Consider the following 23,698-nt stretch of genomic DNA (forward strand, 5'->3'; position numbering starts at 1 on the left):
AGAGAAAGTAAACATTAGGCTAGGGGTGCCTTCTTCGAAATAAACAAGTAAAAACAAACAATTGACTGAGTTAATTGTTGAAATACCATGTATAGATAGTGTTGATTACTCTGTCAAATTACACATACATACATGTCACACATATATAACTGATATTCCCATAAAATACATACTATACAATTTGCGCATAGTTTGCGCTTTCACAGGTAAACAGTGATGTTTACGAAAAAATGTTTCAAACAGTAGTTGTTTACTTTTTTATAAGGAATATTTTCTACATTTAAACTTTTGTTCTATCTCTAACGGTTTACAAGATGCGTCCCACGGACCCAAGACCCAATAGACCTATGTTGCTCATTTACGAAGTCGACCTCACTGAGTACGCTATACAAATTTCAGCTTCATATTTCTTTTCGTTTTTGAGTAATCGTGATGACAGACGGACAGACAATCGGAAATGGACTAATTAGGTGATTTTATGGCCACCTATACCAAAATTTTGTTCATAGCATCAATATTTTTAAGCGTTACAAACTTGAGACTAAACTTAGTATACCTTGGTATATTTCATATACATGGTATAAAAATTTAGGATAAAATTTTTTAATTCAATTTCTGTCCGATGATGAATATAGCGAAGCTAAAACAAGCACATATAGCTGCAGCGAAAAATTTCTCTGTAGTATAAATTGACATTTACCTTGAGAAACTTTTGTTTAAAGATAAAGATACAAGGAATTTATTGCCAGTTTTTGTGAATACATTACATAGAATGGTTTTTCCTCTATCAACATAAGTGGTTAGCGTTTATTTACTTTAATATTAAGTAATATGTTTGAAAATTTTTTCATAATAAGAGTACCTATAATCACCGTTGAAGTGTTCCTTGCTATCACACATTGATTTTATTCTCTATTCTGAGTTTTTTATCAGTGAAATGAATGTCATATTTAATATAAAAAATTCAATTTACAATAAACAACACCAATTTATATCTGTACAGTCAAACTGATTGCTTGTTCTTTTATACCTACATCAATACAACACTTACCGTTTAGAAAATTTATTATATAATTTAAGATAGTACTATCGGTATAGACTTTGCATTCAGAATTTAATGAAACTTGGCATAGTTATTCATTATTATATCATAATTAACCAGTTAAATTTTTAGGGGCCTTCAGAGAACTGAAAATCTGAACGTCCAGTTTTGTGAAGTAAAATAAAATCTGTGATTTCCCTTAAGGATCAATGTTAAAATATCTTTTTTTCAGTTCTCTGAAGACCCCTAAAAATTTAACTGGTTAATTATGATATAATAATGGACAACTATGCCAAGTTTCATTAAATTCTGAATGCAAAGTCTATTACTATCTTAATAACTTTTCTTAAAAATGATTTCATGTTTTTGTTTGGTAACATTGAATACAAAGGTATTTAGTAACAATTTACACACGGGAAAAGCCTAATAATAATCTTTACGAGAGGATGTTAAGTTTGAAAATTTTGTTTGGTCATCGAATATCTCAAACGGCTGGTTTGATTTTCATGAGATATTAATCAAAAATGATGCATGATTTTTCATTTTTATGCATTTTTGATTAGCTTAAAAAAATTATTATAATCTAAGTAATAAAAATTATTTTAACTCTCTTGATTTGATCTTGTTAATAAGTAAGTATATACAGAGTGTATAGCTTAATAGCACTCCTTCTTAAATCAATATCAAAGTGATGGTCAGGGACATCAGATCAGATGTAAAAGATACTTAGAGAGCTATCATTTTTGGGAAAAATTTTTGGAAATATTTTAATTGAAATTGAAATATTTGAGTTGATTTTGTTCTTTTGAATTATTGTTTTGAATTGCCTAATTAGTTACCATTTCACTTTTCGTAATGAATTGACACACAGGTTTATTTGACCATTCATTTCCATAATAATTATTTATATGTTAACATTATATGTCATGCTTTTCCCAAATTGCACGAAACTCTAAGTTCGCACTTAAAACATAGCTAAGAACACACTCCGTTAAATTACCTTTCCAAAGAAACCAAAAAAATTAAAATCGGTTCATCCGCTTAGGCGCTACACACACACACACACATAGCGGTCAAACTTATAAAACCCCTTTTTTTAAATCGGGGTTTAAAAAAGTAAACTAAAATTTGAAATAAATGTAAAAAGTTAAGTTTCATAATCAAAATATGATATAGTGCATAATTTATCTTTATAGAAAATTATTACTTTTTTGAATGTTACTTATTTTTTATATTAATTATAAATTACGTAATGTTTTTGATTTATTGAACATTCTGTAATAGAAAAGACAGGAAAAATAAGAAAATTTATTGAGTACAAGTCGTATTAACATCGGCAGTAAGTTGTTATGCTTTTAACGTTTAATAATATATACGAATCATATTGAAAAAATTATAGGGTGAATTCCGAAATTAATCAAAATGCATTTTTGAAATGTAGGTAAAAGTATCTTATATATATTTTTAAACAGTAATAGACTTCACCTTAATAGGCCATTTTCCTCTGAAAAAATGGGCTTTTGAAGTGATCTTTTAATTTCAAAGTGCGAATATTCTAAAATTTGCCCCAAATACAAAATTTGTGCCAAAATTAAATAATTTTAGTAAATATCTGTCGAATTTATTCATATTTCGAATAGAAGGTTTCATACAAGAGATTTTCTTGTTTTATAAGAAACAACTTCCTAATTTAAAGTAATCTTCTCTCTTGTGTCTGTAATGAACAGGAAGTGACGTTTAACTTGCCTTCAAGATCCAATCTAACGTGCCTATTAAATACTCTTTTTGATACGTTTACTTGCGAGTATTTTTCTATATCTTAATAGAAAGATTAAAGGGTGACTATATTCCTAAAAAATTCTGGAACACAATGTATAATGCAGGGAGTTAAAATAAACTGACATCTTTTCCTTTCTTCAACCTAAATAGACAACTAAAACTTTTATATTTTTTAACACTTACAAGTCACTCTATATCTCATATGAAATAAATACAAGCAATCTGTAGAAAAAAAAACCTCATTTCTATATCGATAACATTTTCAATTTATTTCATATCGATTGAATCGGTATAAGAATAGTGAATAAGTTTTCATAAATAGACCTTTCAGGTAGTCTCCTTTGGTAAAGTAAAGTACGTACACTTGTGTGAAGTCTGTCTGTTTATCTCGAGTGTGATTTTTAACCTCCTAAAAATAAGGAGGATATCAATTCGATTGTATTTTTTTTGTGGAGTGTTTGTTATTATATTTCCGCTAATTATCCCGATTTAAATTATTCCTTTTCTATTTAGTGCGCTGTCAGGTTGGTTTCATGGAAATTTCAAAAATTAATTCTACTCTTATGTGAGAGAGTAAGGGAATTCCCCGAGCTAAAAAAAGGGGTGTTTGACCACTATGTGTGCGTGTGTGTCTGTCTGCCTGACTGTCTGCTTGTCTGTCTGTCTGTCTGTGGCATCGTAGCGCTTAAACATATGAACCGATTTTTTTTGTTGCTTTTGATAGGTAAGTTAATGCACAGTGTTCTTAGCTATGTTTCTAGTGAGAGTTTAGGGTTCCGCATCCGAAAAATTTGTCGAGGGTTTTTTAAATTTTGTAAATTTCACTTTTCTTAGATTATATAGAATTTTACTTAACTTCTAGTTCAATAATCTTCTAAATTCATTTGAATCTCCATCACGGTTCCAAAAGGAACATCACTTTCACCTTTTTGTGTCAGATATTGAGTATCCTATAGTGTAGTGTTCATAAATTACACTTTGAAGTTCATGGCTATATACTTAACTTAAAATTGATTCATGGGTGGCAGCTTCAAAACGTAATTGCTTACAAGGAAATTATTGACAGGATTATTTACTACAAAATCACTAAATCGGTTTTATTTTTTGAAAAAAGATCTTTTCTCAATGTTTACTGCATATATACTGCTACTACGAATATTAAAAAAAATAATACTATGTATTTATGAGAAAATAAAAGAAAGGCTTTAATAATAGAGAATAAACCGAAAAAATAAAAAAGATATAAAGTTTTCATTTTCATATGTTACAGATAGAATTTTCTATCATCAAAAATAATAAGAATGAAGGGTACTAAAGTTTTTCTAAATATATCTCTTTTTTCAGCCTAAGGTCACACTTTCGTAGGTACTGTTGAAATCTTACCTATTATATTCAATTTCAAACGTTTGGTAGCTAGCAAAATCTAATTAATTAGACTGAAGGATACTGGCGTAAATGCTGATTATTGAAAGATGGATCGTGGATAGCACTGTTCATCGGGGCGTAAACTCACTGCCAGGAGGAGATTTACAGCCGGCTATTTTTTTGACTTATCGTATAAAATAACCACCATACATGTTTGAATCCATCGAAGAAGTATAGTTTATGAACCGATTGTTTTCTCAACCTAGAACTTACGAGCCTCTTTAAGTTCGGTAATGTATTATTAATACATTACTTCGATATCTTGTGTCATTTTTCAATATTTAGTTATTACGTGACTAGTTACGACTGAATTCGTAAAAATGGATCAAATTCATGTAAAATTAACAGCAAACGGACAAACTTAGAACAGCCTTATAAGTCCAGAATATCTATAGTAGTTGCATATTGATTATTTCATCAAGAATAAAAATATCAAGCGCCACAAGCTCATTCGGGTAACTCATTTCTCGGGGATTCGATTTCTGCATATGATAAAAAGCGCGATTTTCTAAGCGTCTCGTCTAAATGATAGCCAGGTTTTGTCTACATACATTCGAAACAAGTAATATGGATAAAAATTAATATTTAAGTCAACTGTAAAAGATCAAAAATTGAAATATTATGAATGAGTTTTAGAGCCGTAATAAAGGAGGAATTGAACGAATTATTGGTAGAAGTCGAATTTACATCACATTCATGCAATATGCTTTCACAAATAACAGTTTATTGCATTTCTTTAGTTACTGAAACATTCTGTAGTTTTATCCACTAAAATGAATAAACTTTAAACACATTAAATATGACCTACACAGTTTATACTCACCATTGATCCCGAAGAGGATGAACCAGTATACGTTAACAGAGGTATTACGTCATAGAATTGTAAAGAGATGAACTCAAATATAATGTAGTGCTAATATTGCTTTCATAGCTATAACATTAGGGAATAGAAAATTCATTTCACGTGTAAAGCTGAACAACTCTGTCTGCATTAGCCAATGTGCATTCGTTTAAATATTTATCCAACTAATAAAACTAAAAGAAAAAGGTGGTAAATTTCCACAAAAAAGGGCAAATTATGATTAAAATATACATATAAAATTTTCTTTCGTTTTTATTCGTTGTGTGCGTAGTCATGGTAGGGACAATAAAATCGATGCCAGCGTTTTAAGTGAAAAATTTTGGAGTTAAAGGGGGCTGTTATGACTAATTTGCAATTCCTTACTTGTTAATGTAATAGAAATGTCAAATTAAAATTATTGAAAAACACGAATTCATTAAACTTAATGCATTAAAAATTGTGAAAATAAGAAATCAAATTGAACAAATATTATTTTTCAAATGTAAATTATCATAATTATTTATTTAAATTTGTGAGACAAGAATATTAATTTTTAAATGTAAGTCTTAAATGCAATCCATACAATTATATATGCATCCATACAATTCTATAATTAAAGTAGTGTATCGTTACCATGGAAACGAAATTCACGCACGGAGCGAATAGGCGAAGCAAATTTATAATGGTTTAAAATCTGTCAACGTCATAAGATAGTTGATTTTAAGACGGCTGATTTTTTATATCATTCATATTCTTCATTCATTATAACATTCTTTTTCGAAGTAAAATTTTTTAAATAAATCATTTTTTATGCTCTTCTAGCTACATAAATTATAATCTTCAGCCAGTTTTGCCGTTGCCAACACTGCGGTAGATATTATTCTAGTAATTAAAACAAACAAAAAATAATTTTCATTTCAATTATGATATAATTTGCCCTAGTAAAGGTCGCTTTACTTGAACCAAAATGTCTTTTGTGTCAGTGTCTCCCAGACATAAAATTATATGATATCGCCAATAAAAGACAATAGTTCTCTGAGACACACATTTGACAATATTAAATTGGCTTTTATCACGTGGGATTCTAACAACTGTAGGTAGCTGATGATGTTATGAGACTATGTCATTTGACTAATACGTTGACAGTAACATGATAACGATTATATTAAAAAGATCACTACAACTACCGGTAAGGTGTTATATCTATTCGTTGTGTGCGTAGTCATGGTAGGAACAATAAAATCGATGCCAACGCTTTAAGTGAAAAATTTTGGAGTTAAAGGGGGCTGTTATGACTAATTTGCAATTATTTACATGTTAATGTTATAGAAATGTCAAATTAAAATTATTGAAAAACACGAATTAATTAAACTTAATGCATTAAAAATTGTGAAAATAAGAAATCAAATTGAACAAATATTATTTTTCAAATGTAAATTATCATAATTATTTATTTAAATTTGTGAGACAAGAATATTAAATTTTAAATGTAAGTCTTAAATGCAATCCATACAATTATATATGCATCCATACAATTCTATAATTAAAGTAGTGTATCGTTACCATGGAAACGAAACTCACGCACGGAGCGAATACTGTCATAATTAAGAAAAAGGCTACAAATTTTACTTACTGCTTTTTATACCATGTATATATGAATTATACATAGTATATTAAGCTTAGTCCCAAGTTTGTTCGCTTAAAAAATATTGCTGCTACGAAAAAAATTTTGGTATAGCCGTTCATGGAATCAGCTAATTAGTCCATTTTCGGTTCGTCTGTGAACACGATAACTCAAAAACGAAAAAACATATCAAGCTGAAATTTTTACAGCGCACTCAAGACGTAAAAAGTGAGGTCGAGTTCGTGAATGAGCAACATAGGTCAATTGGGTCTTGGTGTTTTCCGAAAAAAAAGAAACAGAAATACCTGATTTGATGTAAGGTCCAATGTTTAATTTGATTGTAATATTACTATTTATTTTAATTTTATCAAAAAACAAATCCAGGTTGATATTCAGTCATTAGCCTACCTGCATTTTGAAGAAATCCCCTGATTTCAATGCAAATTCTGAATTCTGAAAAAATGACTGAAGAAACATTAGACGCTAAGCACTACACCTTACCCTATAGTTTCTCAATGTTAGATGGATTTATACATATATACCATTTGGATTTATGCATTATATTATATATTTGTACAAATTGTGTCCAAATGACTTTGTGTTGCAGAATAAATGTAAAATCATTCTTAATCAAAGTATTAAAGAAGAAATAAGCAAGCTGTGGGTAGATAGGGTGCAACCCTTGAGGTCCACATAAAAGAGGTCCACATTGAGCATAAAAAAAGTGTTTTTTTTTTAATTCGAAATAACCTTAATGTTATGGACATTCTCGGATCATATTGGCGTTAATACGCTTCGATCGACATCTCAACGAAGTCGATATCAATACTTAATTGACCTATGCTGCCTATTTACGAACTCGACTTTCTACGTTCACTTTTTACGTTCTAAGCACGAGTTAAAAATATCGACTTGATACCTCTTTTCGTTTTTGAGTTATCGTGTTTATAGACGGACAGACAGACGGGCAGACAGACAGAGAGTCAATCGGAAATGGACTAATTATGTGATGCTATGAACATCTATATCAAAATTTTGTTACTATCGTCAATAGTTTTAAGCGTTACAAACCTGGGACTAAACTTAGTATACCTTGATATATTTCATATACATATACATGGTATAATAAACAGAAGTTAAATTTTGATAACCATGTTTTTGAAAAATTGTACTCAGATAAATTTTACTGATGCATAACCGGTAGTTATAAACAAGTACCTACTGTAGTTTATGAGCGAATATATCCAATTATATAATGCCTACATCGGATTATAGTTCCTTAGTAACCGACATGATCGTAACTAGAACATATAGAGAGGAGTTTGGAACAGACGTATTGGGTTTAAAGGATAATTTACAAGCAAATAACATTTATATGAAACATTAAATATCTACAAGTTATAAACAAGTACTTTACAATGCTCATAGTAATAATAGATGGTCTATGTTTATGCCAATTGAATGTTTTCTTGTCTTTGTAAATTAGGTACTTTGATGACTTTATCATTAAGAGAATAATTTTATTGTTTAAACGAAATAATAATACAACATTTACAAAAGCGTCCCAAATAAGAGAGATTTTATCCGACTTGTCTGTGGCTGACCTTTTTATCGTCAATGTGACGGATTTACCAATAGGCTTAGCATATGGTGATAAATTTTAGGGGCGGCAAATTTGGTTCAAAAATTTATATTTACAAAAATTACAATATATTAATACTATACAATATACCGAATAATTCAACGTCTGTATAAAAAAAATGACTAAAAGTTTTATAAAGTGTACTTTTATGAATAAAATTTAAAATTATTCCAATAGCTTTTGATCCGGTCAATTTAAACATTCAAAGGTACAAAAATTCACATCCGGCTGAATTTTGGTAGGATTGTTCAAAGAACCATCATAAATGAAAACTAAAAAGTCCTCATCGATCCGATGTGTGGATAATAATTTACGTAGATAAACGGGTTTTTTGCGTTTTTCAGCAAAACGGTAGGTTTTATCATAAAATTAGTGTGAACAAAAATTGTAGATAAGATAATTAAATATAAAAAATGTACCAATACTTTTTTTCCTAATAGCCACCGTTTCTGAGATCTTACGATTCAAAAAGTTGAAAGGGTATTCGTCATATGCACACGTTTCAATGCCAGCTCATGGTCACAGATTTCTGCTCTTTAAGATATTCTGAAAATTCATTAGCTCTTTCAGTACTTGCATTGATTAGTGTCTTCATACCACGTTCAACAGTAACAATTTCACCTTCAGTTAAAAGTTTACACAAGTAAAACAATATTCTAACCAAAAGTTCACTTGACGTAGTTTGTTTTTAAATAAACGCTTTTTTTAGCTAAGTACACTACCTCAAGTATACTTAGCGCGTTTTTTATAACGTGATTTGTCCAGAAATCCTGGTAAAATTGTTACCATTGAACGTTGTATGAAGACATTATGCAAGTACTGAAAGAAGTAATGTAAAAATTATATTCGAAAGTTTTCTATTACGGAATCTATTAAACGAGAACATGAAGAACAAGAACCCAGCACATCTACAGTAAATTCTTCTTGTACTAGAGCACGTGTAAGTAAATCACATTTCTATTGTAGAAAACTATTCTTATTTTGCGGCAAGGAATTGAATGAAGCGTATGAAAAAGAAGGACGACTGGGGTTAAAGTCGATCGTCCTCAAGATGAAACTACGAAGCGGGCAATAACGGTGACTGTCAGTTCACGCTAAGTGCACTAGCACAAAAGTGATCTTCTAGTTCAACCAACTAGTAGTTGATTCTACTAGTTTTTGACGATATAATTGATGTATTTGCGAAATTAAAAGGTAATGTACAACTTTAATAACATAATTGATTTCATTGCGGTCATAAAACGGATTATTAATAAATAATTTAACAAGAATATTCTTAGTATTGTTGTTAACGTTGATCGAATGTATACTCAGTGTCACAAAAAATTGCACGAATTACATATGATACTATAATTAATCCTTGCAGAATGAAAAAATTTGGAGCTATTTCAAAAAATTTTACGTACAAATGTTGTAGATTTTTTAATTTTCTAAAACGTTTCCATGTATTTTTTTTGGATACAACAACTATTAAATCTTAAAAAACCAGTTTTCACCCCATTCTCTCCTTTTAACCACCCCCCTCTGCGACTGCAAACATTCAGCTCTAAATTTTTTTACTCTGTATTGGTAATCACTTTCTCTACCCTTTCCCGTTGAGATTTCGATGTAAAGAATTTTTTCTCCGAAAAACGTTATTCGCCTACATTACTTCTATTCAAAGCAAATAAGATAATATGGTCTAGGGACTTGTGTAATGGAGATAAAGTATCGCAGAGAAGAAATTGCATTGACAAGAAATTAAATTCAATTGATGAAATAATTTATATACACTGAAGGCCATTTATCTAGAATAATTACAAAATTTATTAAGTTATAAGAACTATGACGATGAACATTCATTAAACCTTGAATTGTCCATTTATAATATCGTATGCATTGTGCAATCAATTGATAAGAGCCAAAACAGAACAAAGCGGACGAAATCAAATACAGAGTGCAACAGAAATGTTTGTCGTAAAGAAATTAATCGGTCTTTCTATATTTCTAATTACTAAAAATTCTAACTACTAAAAATTCATTGAAATGGTTTTCAAATCTTGGACAGTTGCAAACATCTTGGCCTTTGTTACCACTAACGTATTATGTTGTCAGTGCCTTTCGAAGCAAAATTATTGAAAAATTCGATTTCCATGAATTCTACACTCGAGGCACCGTTAAAACTCCATTTTTTTCTTTATAACCAAACTAAGGTGGGTTTACCAATCCTTCAATTTATCTTCTTAACACATACGCTTTCTAAGATAAGCTATAAAATGTTCCAGAATATTTTAGAATAGACCTACTATTTGATAAATATATCGGTCAATGGTTAAATATATTCTAGAAAATATGTTAAAAGCAGCGAATAGAACATTCGAATAGAACATTACTTGGTCCATAGTTAATATTTTTATGATAAATCCATTTTGAGACGGATTTTTTTAGATAGTTTTAGAATTTTCGAAAAGGTTCTTCAGTTATATGAAGCGAATCTGAATCAAATTGATTAAAATTGGATTGAATTTCCAAATATCTCAATATTCAACAGATAAATTAAAACCACTTTGAAAAACATGACAAAATATTCTATAAAGTGTTGAAACTTCACGTCCGCAACGTTGAACAGAATGTGCAATCGGTACATCATACAGAAGAATCACAGAGAAAAAATTTTGCAAAATTCAAAACATTTTAAACTCAAGTTTTAAACGTTCTTTCATTCTGTACATGAATGGCAAATTTTATTGAAGCACATTATTACTTTTACAAAAAAAAAAGGAAACTGATTGGTTATTATTAGTAAATATAGGACAAAGTTCAAATACGACGTACTGGGCTTATTACCTAGAAATAAGTAGTAGACAAATTGTGTTTTAATTGTTCGACTCTCATGTAGAGGGTTCTATATTACGTTAAAACACTTCTTCATATGTTCAAAGCGTATAAACTGCGGAATTATTTAGGAATCTTTGATAAGTTTTCTTTCAGTAGAAAGTACACGATATATCATCAAGGGAGTACACCGAAACAATCAATTTTGTTCCAAGGAACATGTGGTTAGATGGAGCTACGAACGTGACAAAACTTTGAACTCTGTTCCGAAATTGTGCCGAATCCGTTGTGTTTTTCTTTTAAATGATTCGAACAATAAATTTTTTTTATGAGAAAAATTTTTATTATTTAAAGTTTTTCTCTTTTTCCAACAGTTAATATAGAGTATGTCTTAGTTTATCTTCCTTTTTTACAAATTCAAGACTTTGTAAAAGTTGCTGGCTGAGAAAAGTTCGGGTTGTTGAATTCATATTTCTTATACCAAAAAAATTGTTTCGCTGTATCCCTACCACTCCCTTGATTATTGAAAATTTGTTCAAAAACACCTTGTGTGTTCAGCTTCCTAGAAACAGCTCCCTAGAAACAATACATTGCTTGCTTTTATTAAAAATTTTCCATCATAGATTGACACATGAACGAAGGTTTTAATAACGACAATTATTTCGATTAAATAAATTGCATACTCGAATTTTTGCTGTTGTTGACAACGTCATTGAGATGGACAGGTAGTATCAGATTTCACAAACCAACTCTATAATAATCAATACTTTAATATCTCTACAGTCTAAGTGGAGTAACAATATTAAAAATTTGTAAATGAATTGAGTTCAAGTTAAGAAAGTTCACTTTGATATTATCAACTCTTCAACTCTCTTTTCGGCTTCTTTATGGAGATGTTTCAAAAAATGAGAAGAAAAAATCTCATTTGATTAAAATGCAACTTAGAATAAATAAATTGGCAGTTCATAGTCGGCAGTAGTCCACTAGACTAACTTCTCAGAGAGGAAAAAACATTAAAAAAAAGGTCTTGTTAGCCTTCATAGATTATTCTTCGAACATGTAGGTGTAGCTTATGCTGGAACGATCATTATCTCCATAGATAAATGATGGGTTTTATCCACTTTTCAGATTCTGTTTAATCTGTTTTTTTCCAGTTTTTTTATTACCATTAAAAAACGGCTCTACTAATTCTGCTGAAAACTTTCAGTTCTTTGAATGCTGAAAAATGGAGAAGAAATAATAACGGACAACTGGAAAGGAGCTTTTAAGTGATTTTATGAACATCTACCAAAATTTCGCTTGTAGCATCAATATTTTTAAGCCTTACAAACTGGGGACTTAACTTAGTATAGATTGATATATTTCGTATTAAACCGAAACAGTAAGTTTACGGTAAATAGTTTGAAATTTTTTCTAATATACGTTTAAGACTTCGTTCTATTAATTAAAAAGTTGTTTTTTTTTTGCTCAAGTTTGCCGATTTTTTATAATCCCTCGATTTTTGGAGTTATTGGCTCCCGAGTTATTGAAATAGGACACTCATAAGACCTCATAATATTTTTGCCTAATTTTTTATTAATAATATGTCGTGAATCATGCGCTAAAATCATTTGATTTTTTTCTATGCATCCGTATTTAAATATAAAAAAATACAGGGTCAAGTGTAGGTGATTTGGGTAACAAACTACCTTTTTTTTTACAAATCTACTCATCTCTTACTACTCATTATTAAAAATTAAATGACATTTTGAATTTAAAAAAAAAAAAAAAAAAAACATTAAAAATTATGGATCAAGCTTTCACATTATCATATTTTTTCATTTTAAAAATGGGAAAAGTATATTATATTTAACAACAAAAAACCTGATATTACAATGCCCTGGACACATTATAGCTGTTATCATAAAGAAATGATAATAATTTATATTAATTAGGTAATTTACACAACTAATTAAAAACATTAAATTGTAATTATTGGACTGGCACGTTTACGTTTAATGCCAGTCATTAATGTCAGGATATGATGTCACTCACTATAAACAAGAGGCAGAGTAATATACCGTATATGAAATTTACAGGATGTTCACAAATTAATGAATTATTGAACTAATTTAAACTAACTTCCACGGGCCATCATGAATTCAAATTAGCTTAAATAACTGGTAATGCGAAGAGAAATAATAATCGAAAAAGTACAACCTACAAAACAGTCTAACCCAGGAATCAACATCTAGTCAGTTAGTTTTTAGGGGAACCGGTAAAATGTGTTTGCCTGAGTGTACTCAACAAAATCATATGCATGCCAATTTGTGTTTTTTCGATTTACGCCCATACAGTGCGACAGAAGTACCTTACTAACTTTCTCTTTATTTAACATTTAAAAAAAAAAAAAAAAAACTATCGAATATTTGATTTCGGACAATTTTCAGCATTTTTTATCTTTTTTAATTTTTACTTCACCTTAAAGTTTCCGAGATATAAGCGTTTGAAAAAAAAGAAAGCAGATTTTCGCCGAAAACTCGTTATTACTTAAAATAAAGATTATTTTGTAGTTTAAAAATAGTAATTAACTACGACCCTTGATACTGCTCTACTGCGTCAATTGAAGAACATTATTCTAATTTTAAATGTATGGGTGACTTTTGTGCCAGCCTGTATCTCTGTTTATAAACTATCGAACTACTCCCAAGAGATTATAGTCACTGTAATCATCCAACCATATTTGAAGTCATTTTAATACCCTGGAGAGATTTCCATACACATACATTCATTTTTTTTATTCAATTTTTAATTTTTAATTTATTACCGACCAGAAAAGTCAGTTTTATTTGTAAGGTATAAACAGGTAATTATAATTAACTTATTTAAATATTCCAACATATGAATCAACAGGATAATTCGTTCTGGGAGTAAATAATACTACTGAAAGTTTTTATAAGAAACATATTTACGGCCTAAAGCCTCGAAATTATTATTATTCACTTCCCATTATAAAGAAGTTCTTGTAATTGGTTTGAAAAATCAAAACTGTTCAAATGTGTCAACCGATTTCAAAGATATTTATTAACATTAAACATTTCATTAAAACAAAACTTCCATTCGGTAAACAGGTGGGTGAAGGTCGACCTTTAGTCGGCTCCTGTACTACAATTAGTAAATTTGGAGAAAATCACTTAAAAAATAATTAATCCCCAGATCGTTTTTTCTGTAAAACTAATATTTACTGAAATATTTACGATAGTTGATATTATGCATTAAAGAAATATTTTCCCAGTGCGGGGGGAGGGGTGTATTGATCTCAGTACTAACATCTAAGCTACAGATTGTAGTAAAAAAATAAAAAAAGAACTTTTTTAGCAATCTCAACATTAAATTTTTGTCCATCTAAAATATACCAACTTTATTGATATGGTGGGAGCGCACATAAATGCTTATTACATATTATATATTGATATACTACATAACAGAAATGCGTTTCCACCATTTACTTACTGCATCTATAAACATTCCCAGTCTATTCGCACCGTGCGTGAGTTTTATTGTTTCCATGGTAACGATACACTACTTTAATTATAGAATTGTATGGATTGCATTTATGACTTACATTAAAAATTTAATATTCTTGTTTCACAAATTTAAATAAATAATTATGATAATTTACAATTGAAAAATAATATTTGTGCAATTTGATTCCTTATTTTCACAATTTTTAATGCATTAAGTTTAATTAATTAGTTTTCTTCAAATATTTTAATTTAACATTTTCTATAACATAAACATGTAAAGAATTTCAAATTAGTCATAACAGCCTGCTTTATCGCCAAAATTTTCACTGGAAGCGCTGGCATCGATTTTATGGTCCCTACCATGACTGTTTTTTCTTATATCTCTTTATTATACTGGGATGTTTTTCGTGTGAACCTCAAGGGTCGCACCAGACCCACCCCACGGCTTGTTTATTTACAGAACAAAGACTGTTTTAGAGTATATTATCAAAATACTGTGAAGCTCTATTTTGATAAAAATAAGTCCAAATATGTCTACGCACAAAAATTTTTTTTTAAAATTTGGTGCAATTATATCTCGTAGTGGTAGTATTTCACACTAAAATATTAATTGTTGAACATGCAAGTGCTATGAGTATTTACGTTCATTTGTTATTTAATTAATAAAGATATTTATATATAATTTAAATGTTAAGTTTTTTTATAGGTCATTTAGCTGTTAAATTCCATTAATTTTATACATTTTTTAATTATCTATATAAAAAAAAAGCAAGGATCAAGTCCCCTGAAATTATATTACAGGATTACTAACAGGTGATATCATGCAATTGTATTCCATTCTCATAAAGAAAGATTATGTTTTAAGGCTTAAAATAATACGTTGTCACAATTTGTGTGACAAAAATTTACCTATTACGTATTTAAACTAGAAAAGTGGCGAGTTCGATTTCCGCCGTCGCAACAAAATTAATTAAATTAATAGTTGTGATGGGCTGGTGTAGTGCATAGTATAATATGCATGAAGGAGATGCACTCAGCCTCTGAAATTATTTGCGGAAACGTGGTAAAACACACACATGATATTACAATTGGCTCTATAGCCTAAGTGTGTCCTTCGTGGACAGTCAATACAACCTAACCTAACCTAACCATCATATCATAGAAGGCATACAAATAAATTAAATTTTTGAAACAGTTATTTTAATAATATTGAAGGTGATTTTCTTCTTTTGCAGGTTTTACCAGCATTATTTCATACGGCTAGTATTTGGTTAACGTTGGCTTTGGCTACACAACGATATATTTATGTTTGCCATGCGGCAATTGCACGTGTATGTTGTACAATGGATCGTGTTGTTAAAGCATTGATTGGTATTGCGGTTGCGGCTATATTACATCAAAGCACACGATTTTTCGATCGAGATTATATGGAGGTAAGAAGTTAAAATAATTATGAATTATTAATTTATTTCCACTTCTAAAACAATTTATGATGCCAATGTTTATAGTATATTTTTCAATTGCTGTTTTATAAACTTTAAAGTTTGAGTAAAATCATAACATTTGATTAAAAATTATATAAAACTAGCTTTTACCCACGGCTACGACCGCGTTTTTGTCCTCATAAATAACTGGCAAAGATTATTAAATATAAAATACAGGATGCTTCTGTATACAATATTATTTGTTCTGTCATCCGATGCAAATATGTGAAGTTTAAAGGTTACGTATAAATTGGAAAAGGCCGTAAATTGTATCTTTCACCCTGTTTTTGAAATGTCAAAAAAAAAAAGATAACTTAAAAGAAAACTTAAAACTTTGGAAAAACTGGCCTTTGGCTGGCATTGGTCCTTAGACCTCGACCTTAACTTGGCCTTCGGCCTAGTTGGCGCATTCAGCATTAAAGCTCGCTGCGCTCGCATATAGCTCAGTGAATATGCAATATTCAAATGTACACTTATTCGATTTACACGGATAAAAGTATATGTATCAAATATAATCAGTTTTCAACTTTTTTTAAATGTCAGAAGTATGTCTGATAACCTATGTAGAACAGATGTCCATAAATTGTTCTGCTTCACCCTGTGTTAATTTTTTTTTTTAATTTATCTTTATAAATTAAAGCTCGTGTGTTATTCTGATGTAGGAGCTATATAATTGTTAAGTTTCATTCAAATTCATTCAATAATTTTTGCGTGAAAGCGTAGCAAACAAACAAACAAACATCCTTACTTTCACATTTATAATGTATATAGAGATATAGAGATTAAAATGGCAAAACGCGATTTAAAGCCGCGTTTTTGGTATGTTATTTAACTCCTTGCGAGAATGTGAAACTACGTTTTCCAAGCAAAAGAAAGTAGTGCTCCAAATTTTTGGATTTTTTTCAGTTTATCACTTATAATGCAGGTAAGAAAGTAGTGTTCCAAATTTTTAGACTTTTTTTCAGTTTTTCTCCTATTATGCACAAAATAAATAGCTTTACATCACCTTTCGACCAAGAATAACCAAGCATCCATCCTATATACATGTCTCTTAAAATATTTTTATCTAACGCATTTTCATTACTTTCCAAGATGACATGTTTGTTGGAAATAATGATTACGATTTTCGAATTCATTATGTACGTTAAGAGTTCCTTCTAAACTAATTAAGAAGCTAATAAGATAATTTTATTTGTTTTAGAAGAAAAAATTAAATTTAAATATTAAAATGTTTCTCAAGTTCTACTAAGCAGAACTGTACCATGCAATACTGATGAAAAAACTGTATAGAGAAAATAGAATGACTATTTTTTTCCACTTGGAAAGAAATGAGTTTCATTACAAATTTTAATTACATCTTAAAGACGATGTCATCGTCATCTATCTAATGAAACACTTGAAACATCAGCTAGTCAGCCAGCCAGCATTATCGTTGAATGAATAATTACTTTTTACACCATCAGTTCTAATGATTTCCCCTTTTCATTCTATTTTCATAGACATATCTAATTTACAGTATGTTTTATTTTTAAACAATTTCCACTTTGCAAATGAAGATCAACTGCTAATCAATCACCAATGTCAGATGAATATCCAACAAAAAACCTTCACGGAGGCAAAGAATTTTCGAATTATTAGCCACTTGTTTTCAGCCATATTATGAATACTTTTGAGGATTGTAAAGTTAAATAAATAGCTTGATGAGTAAAAACATACAATTGACTAAGTTAATTGATGAAATATTATGTATAGACAGTGTTGATTACTCTGCCACATTACACATACATAAATGTCACAAAATATAACTGATACTCCCATATAATACAAACTATACAATTTGCGCTGTCACGGGTAAACAGTAATTTACGAAAAAATGACATTTACGAACAAATATTTCAAGCAAAGTTATTCATTTTTTTACTTTTTTTTTATTTAAACTTTTATTCTATCTCTAACGGTTTACAAGATGGCCCAATTAACCTTTGTTGCTCATTTACGAACTCGACCTCACTTTTTAAGTCTTGAGTACAGCTTGATATTTCTCTTCGTTTTAGTGTTATCGTGTTCACAGACGGTCGGGCGGACGGACGGACGGATAACCGGAAATGGACTAATTAGATGATTCTATGAACACCTATACCAAAATTTTTTTCGTAGCATCAATATTTTTAAGCATTACAAACTTGGTACTAAACTTAATATACTATCTATATTTCATATATACATGGTATAATAATGTGGATAAAAAGTCTGTTAAAAAATTTAAATTGTGATATCTTAAATTTTTTCGTATAAAAATACATTTCCGTTTAAATTCTCCTTACATTCTGCCAAATAACATAATGATTTATCATATGTGTTCAGATTTAATAGCTACTATATATGTGACACAAAAACACTCTTTTCAAGGTGTGATCAAAATCATATAAAGTTGATTCAAAAAGGTGTTTATACATAAAAAAAGATAGTCAGTCATGGGAACTGCTTAAAGCTTTGAAATATATTTTTTTTATTTAATTTTTTAATTAATTATAGTATAAATAATTAAAATCTCATAATTTGTAAATTGAAATTATTAATGTGTGTATAAAAAACAACATAAAAAATAAAAAATTCGTAGCGTAGGAGCTGTGTTAGTGCATTCCCTAAGAGATTGAAAAAATAACACATTTTTCTAAAAATCGGAAAAGGGTACGTACCCCTTTGAAAAAATTGAGAAAATCGGAATAAAAATTTTGTTTTGGAATTTGATGAAACTCGGTGAGTGGGCTTATTTTGATACAAAAAGTATAAAAATCAGGTTAATTTAATGATTGGAAGCACAATTTCTAAGATATCGTAATATTTGGATCGATTTAAGCATGGGTGTATTTAAAAAAAAAAATTACACTCTTAATAAACATGTTGTATCCTTATTCATAGCTTTAAACAAATGTTAATATGAACTTTAATGATTGAAATTGTTCAAAGAATTGTGAACTTAAACTCAAATATTATTATAACCACGCTGTAGATGAAAAGCTGCTCTTCCTGTATTAAGTTAACAATGCTAACTTTAAAAACGTTGATTCTATTTACTTTGTGTAAACTTTCTAAATAGAATTTTCTATGAAGTGTATAAATTTACACAAAATATAGCATTTTATAATGAATTCATGTCAGATAATTTTAAATGATGAATTATAACGATATATAATTTAATAAACAGGGTGAAGGCTACTTAAAAATTTTTTTTTAGTCTAAAACTAAACGCTATGTGTGTGTGTGTGTCTGTCTGTGGCATCGTAGCGCCTAAACGAATGAACTGATTTTAGTTTTTTTTGATTTCATTTGAAAGAAAATTTAACAGAGAGTGTTACTAGCTATATGGAGGTTTGTACCCGAGAAAACTAAAAAATTGACGATGATCATCAAAATCGATTCAGTTTGGAAAAGGCAGGACATATAATTTTAACTTATAAATAATTACTCTGGAAATAAATGGTCAAATAAACATGGCTCAATTCATTTCGAAAACTGAAATGTTAAAATAATTAGGTAATTCAAAACAATAATTCAAAAGGACAAAGTCAACTCAAATATTTCAATTTCAATTAAAATATAAATATATAAAATTTGTTTTCATTCGTTCCAAGTGAAAATTCTCAAAGACTTTCAAAGTATGTCGTTTTATAAGATTTCTCCATAAGAGTCAATATATTTTACATCGATTTTCCGTGATTTTTTTCTTAAAAATTTGCATGGTCACCTATGTTGAAATTTTAACCAGTTATTCTTTGAGTAATAGTCTGCCTATACAAAAATTTTGAGCCTTTAAATCAAACATTGTTGTCATGCTCATACATCCTTAATCAATTTGCCTGTTATATAACTTTGTTCAGTTTTTCACATATACAAGACCCGGCTTCATATTTGTACACATCCTATTATCTCTTAGCGCTTACGCCACCACTGATCATTGCTCAAGTTATTTACCCTGTATATTACCAAACTATTATTTCTTAAACATATGCATTTGAAAAAAGCTATTAACATCATTCCATTTCTAAAAGCACTTAAATGTTTTCAAAAAAACATGTTATTATATTTTTCCATTGTTACAGTATTATTGTTGTATTGTGAAAATGCAGTTAGGTTTTTATTTAGAAAAGAAAGAACGAAAACTTTTCATAAAAATGTGAAAAAGGTGTTTTCGTGTTTATATAGAATTATTTTTTATAACACATTTTTTTATTATTTTGATTATTTATCACTTTTCTATTATGTTTAAAGAACGGAATTTTTACATAAATTTTATTGATATCTTTAAAATTTAGTTTTGACACCCTTAAAAACTAAAAAAAAAATATAAATGAGATAATTAATAATTCTAAATATGCTTATTACTTAAGACTACAGAGAATTTTTTATATTTAGTAGGTATTTTTATATACAGGGCGTTCTGTTATTAACTGCAGATCGTGGGCCTACAGAATAAGCTCATAAAGACGAAGGAAAAAGTTATAAAAAAAGTGGGAATTGACCAAACCAATGAAATAATATAATAGTTTTTTTAAATTGTTTTTTTCAAAATAATATAATCCAATTGAAATCAGTTCATATCCCTTCTTTAGTTTAATATTATCAAATGACATTTACTAATATCTACTGATTATCATTGGCTACTGGTTATCGAATGATAGCCAGTGAATTTACCAATTTATCAATTTTTGTCAGACCTGTAGCGCCCAAATTAGGGCTCAGATCCAAAATTGGTAAATGACCTTTTCCTTCGTCTTTATGAGCTTATTCTGTAGGCCCACGATCTGCAGTTAATAACAGAACGCCCTGTATAGTAGGTTTTTTTTTTAAATGAGGTTTTTCGTCCCTCCTTTTTTATAAGGACTTTGTGCAATTTGCATTCAGTACGAGATACTGAATCTATTTAAATAAATAAATAACTCCTGTAATTTAGTGCATTATAGACAAGAGTAACGAGCTTCTATATTACCTGTATTATATGTTGTTGTATATGAACATAACTAATTTTGTTTAGCGTCTAATTCTGTTTAAGCTCTTACTATTGTTAAGAAGATTAAGCACATACACATTTGGATGCATTTCTTAACGATACATATATAGTTTTCACTAAATCACACACTATTACTTCGCCCACTGTAGCCACACTTAAACTAGATACGATCTAGGTCATCGTTTCGTATGCCATGGTGAATCACTTATCGCACGCAGAACTTTTGACTAAAAACGCTGTAAAATGTCAATAATATTAACCCCTTCAGGGGCCACTGATTAATTTTATAATAAATACTACAATAATATTTAATTAGATTAAATCTATAATTTATTATAGATATCAAGTACTTATTTAATTATATTAGATATTAATAATGATTATATCAATACTAGCTGTTACTCGGCCGCAACGCTGGTCAACTCTATTGATATTTCTTGCTCCCTGCTTGGCTATCCTTGTTCCTCCTTGTCCGTCTCTCTGTAAATAACATTCTTCGTTCGTTTCTTTGGTTGAAGAACGATGAGATCCTCAGGTGAACTCACTCTTGAACACGCCACATAAAATTGACCGTAAGAAAAACAGCCACTTCGTAAGTCTACACTGGTTAATTTTAAACTCTAACCTTGTGCTTTATTGCTAGTCATCGCAAAGCAACATTTTACTACTGGAAACTGCAAACGCTTAAATTTAAAATGATAGTCGATGGAATCAGAGGGATTCTCGGAATGAATTATCTTTCACTTTCATACTTTTCTGTTAAAATTGTTGCTTCGATAACGTTTCTTAGCATGGTTTGTACTCGTAGTCTGGTGCCATTACACAATTTTATGGGATTTAAATTACGCAACAACATTATTGGTGCACAAATTTTTAGATGAAGAATATGAGGTGGTATTCCTGGTGGGTTGAGTGTGTGTAGAAACTCGACAGGATAGTGAACAGTATCTTCTACCTCTATGACTGTATCTACAGACTTATAAACTACAGAAAATCCGTTCTTAATGGAAGTCTATGCCACGAAAGAGGTATACGAAATTTGAAGTTAATCGGACCGAAAGTTTGGAAGATTTCGTGATGAGTCAGTCAGTGGTAAATCGCTTATATATATAGATTGCTTTTACGCGTGCTTTCAACCAGCATGTATATACCTTGCCTTATGGTATCATTTTCGATAACTATTTACATAATCGAGTTATAAATTGTAATAATATATAATTGACCTTTAAAATGTCAATACAACACAATATATACAAGGAATAGGATATTTAAACCAGAACAGATTGCAGACGCCCTTATTACTACATAATAAAATATTATTACTTGAATAAAACAAGACAAATGTGCAAAATGTATTAACACATATTTTAACTTACAGTTTGATCAAAGAATAATAAATAACACTTTTAATTAGAACATTTTACATTCTTTTCAATTAATTTAATCTAGGAGCCTAGCAAATTTCCATAGATATCTGGTATAGCCTAGCTTTATAGATAACTTGGACTGTAGACAAATTTGAAACAAATATGTGACTTACCAAATTCATTGGATTAAAATTTAAAGGTGTTGTAGTTATCAGAAATTAACATAATTTAAAAAACCCCCAGACAAATGCGATTTATTCCTTGTAAACCGGTTTTTGGAAACTTAGCTATAAAATGTTCTCAATCAAGTCAGTTCGACTGTTTAGGGGGCTACGATGCCACTGAGAAGTACATAAACGCACAGATAAACACTTTAAACTTATAACACTCCTTCTTAAATCAATATCCAAGTGATGGTCAAGGACATCAGATGAGATGAAAGGGATACTTAGAAAGCTATCATTTTTTGGGACAAATTTTTGGAAATATTTTAATTGAAATTGAAAACATTTTAGTTGACTTTGTTCTTTTGAATTACCTAATTATTTTACCATTTCACCATTCATTTCCATATTAATTATTTATACGTTAAAATTATAGGTCATGCCTTTTCCGAACTGAATCGATATTGAAGATCATCACCAATTTTTAGTTTTTTCGAGTACGGAAACCTAAACTCGCACTTGAAACATAGCTAAGAACACTCTCCGTACAAGTATGAGCAAAAGGTTAAGGCAAAGGGTTAAGGTCTTAAATTTTAATAAAACAGGGTGACCTTTGGCATCAATTATTTATTTAAATAATCGGTCAAAATCTCACAAATTTTCAAAATCATTTATTAAGCTTATTTAAACACAAAAATAAAAAAATTAACATCTTTTTACTGGAAGGAGCTACCTTGCTCGTATTTCCCTTTAAAATGCAGGCGTACCTGCTTAGACAACACACTGTATCTACCACTTGCATTACATCTACGACGTAGATAACACATAGAAACAATATCTCGTAGTTTTCCATGGCTAGTTGGTTAATTAGTTAGTTAAAATGAGATGTTTATTTGTCTGTCATTGATGTACCCACTACGGTTTCAAAGTAAATCAAATGAAAAATACAATTCAATTCAATTCAATCAACACAGTCACTCTATATGCTTAATTAAAAAG

General features: G+C 29.5%; 1 protein-coding gene across 1 annotated transcript in view; it reads left to right on the forward strand.

The window, feature by feature from the left end:
- The window catches only part of LOC123292363 (sex peptide receptor), an 85,721-nt gene that overhangs the window by 53,110 nt on the left and 8,913 nt on the right, over window positions 1-23,698 (forward strand). The window contains exon 2 of the mRNA XM_044872992.1: window positions 15,909-16,106. Within this exon, the coding sequence (XP_044728927.1) occupies window positions 15,909-16,106 (198 nt within the window). The remainder of the gene's footprint in view (window positions 1-15,908; window positions 16,107-23,698) is intronic.

The sequence above is a fragment of the Chrysoperla carnea genome, chromosome 2, assembly GCF_905475395.1.
Source record: "Chrysoperla carnea chromosome 2, inChrCarn1.1, whole genome shotgun sequence".
Classification (NCBI taxonomy): Eukaryota; Metazoa; Arthropoda; class Insecta; order Neuroptera; family Chrysopidae; genus Chrysoperla; species Chrysoperla carnea.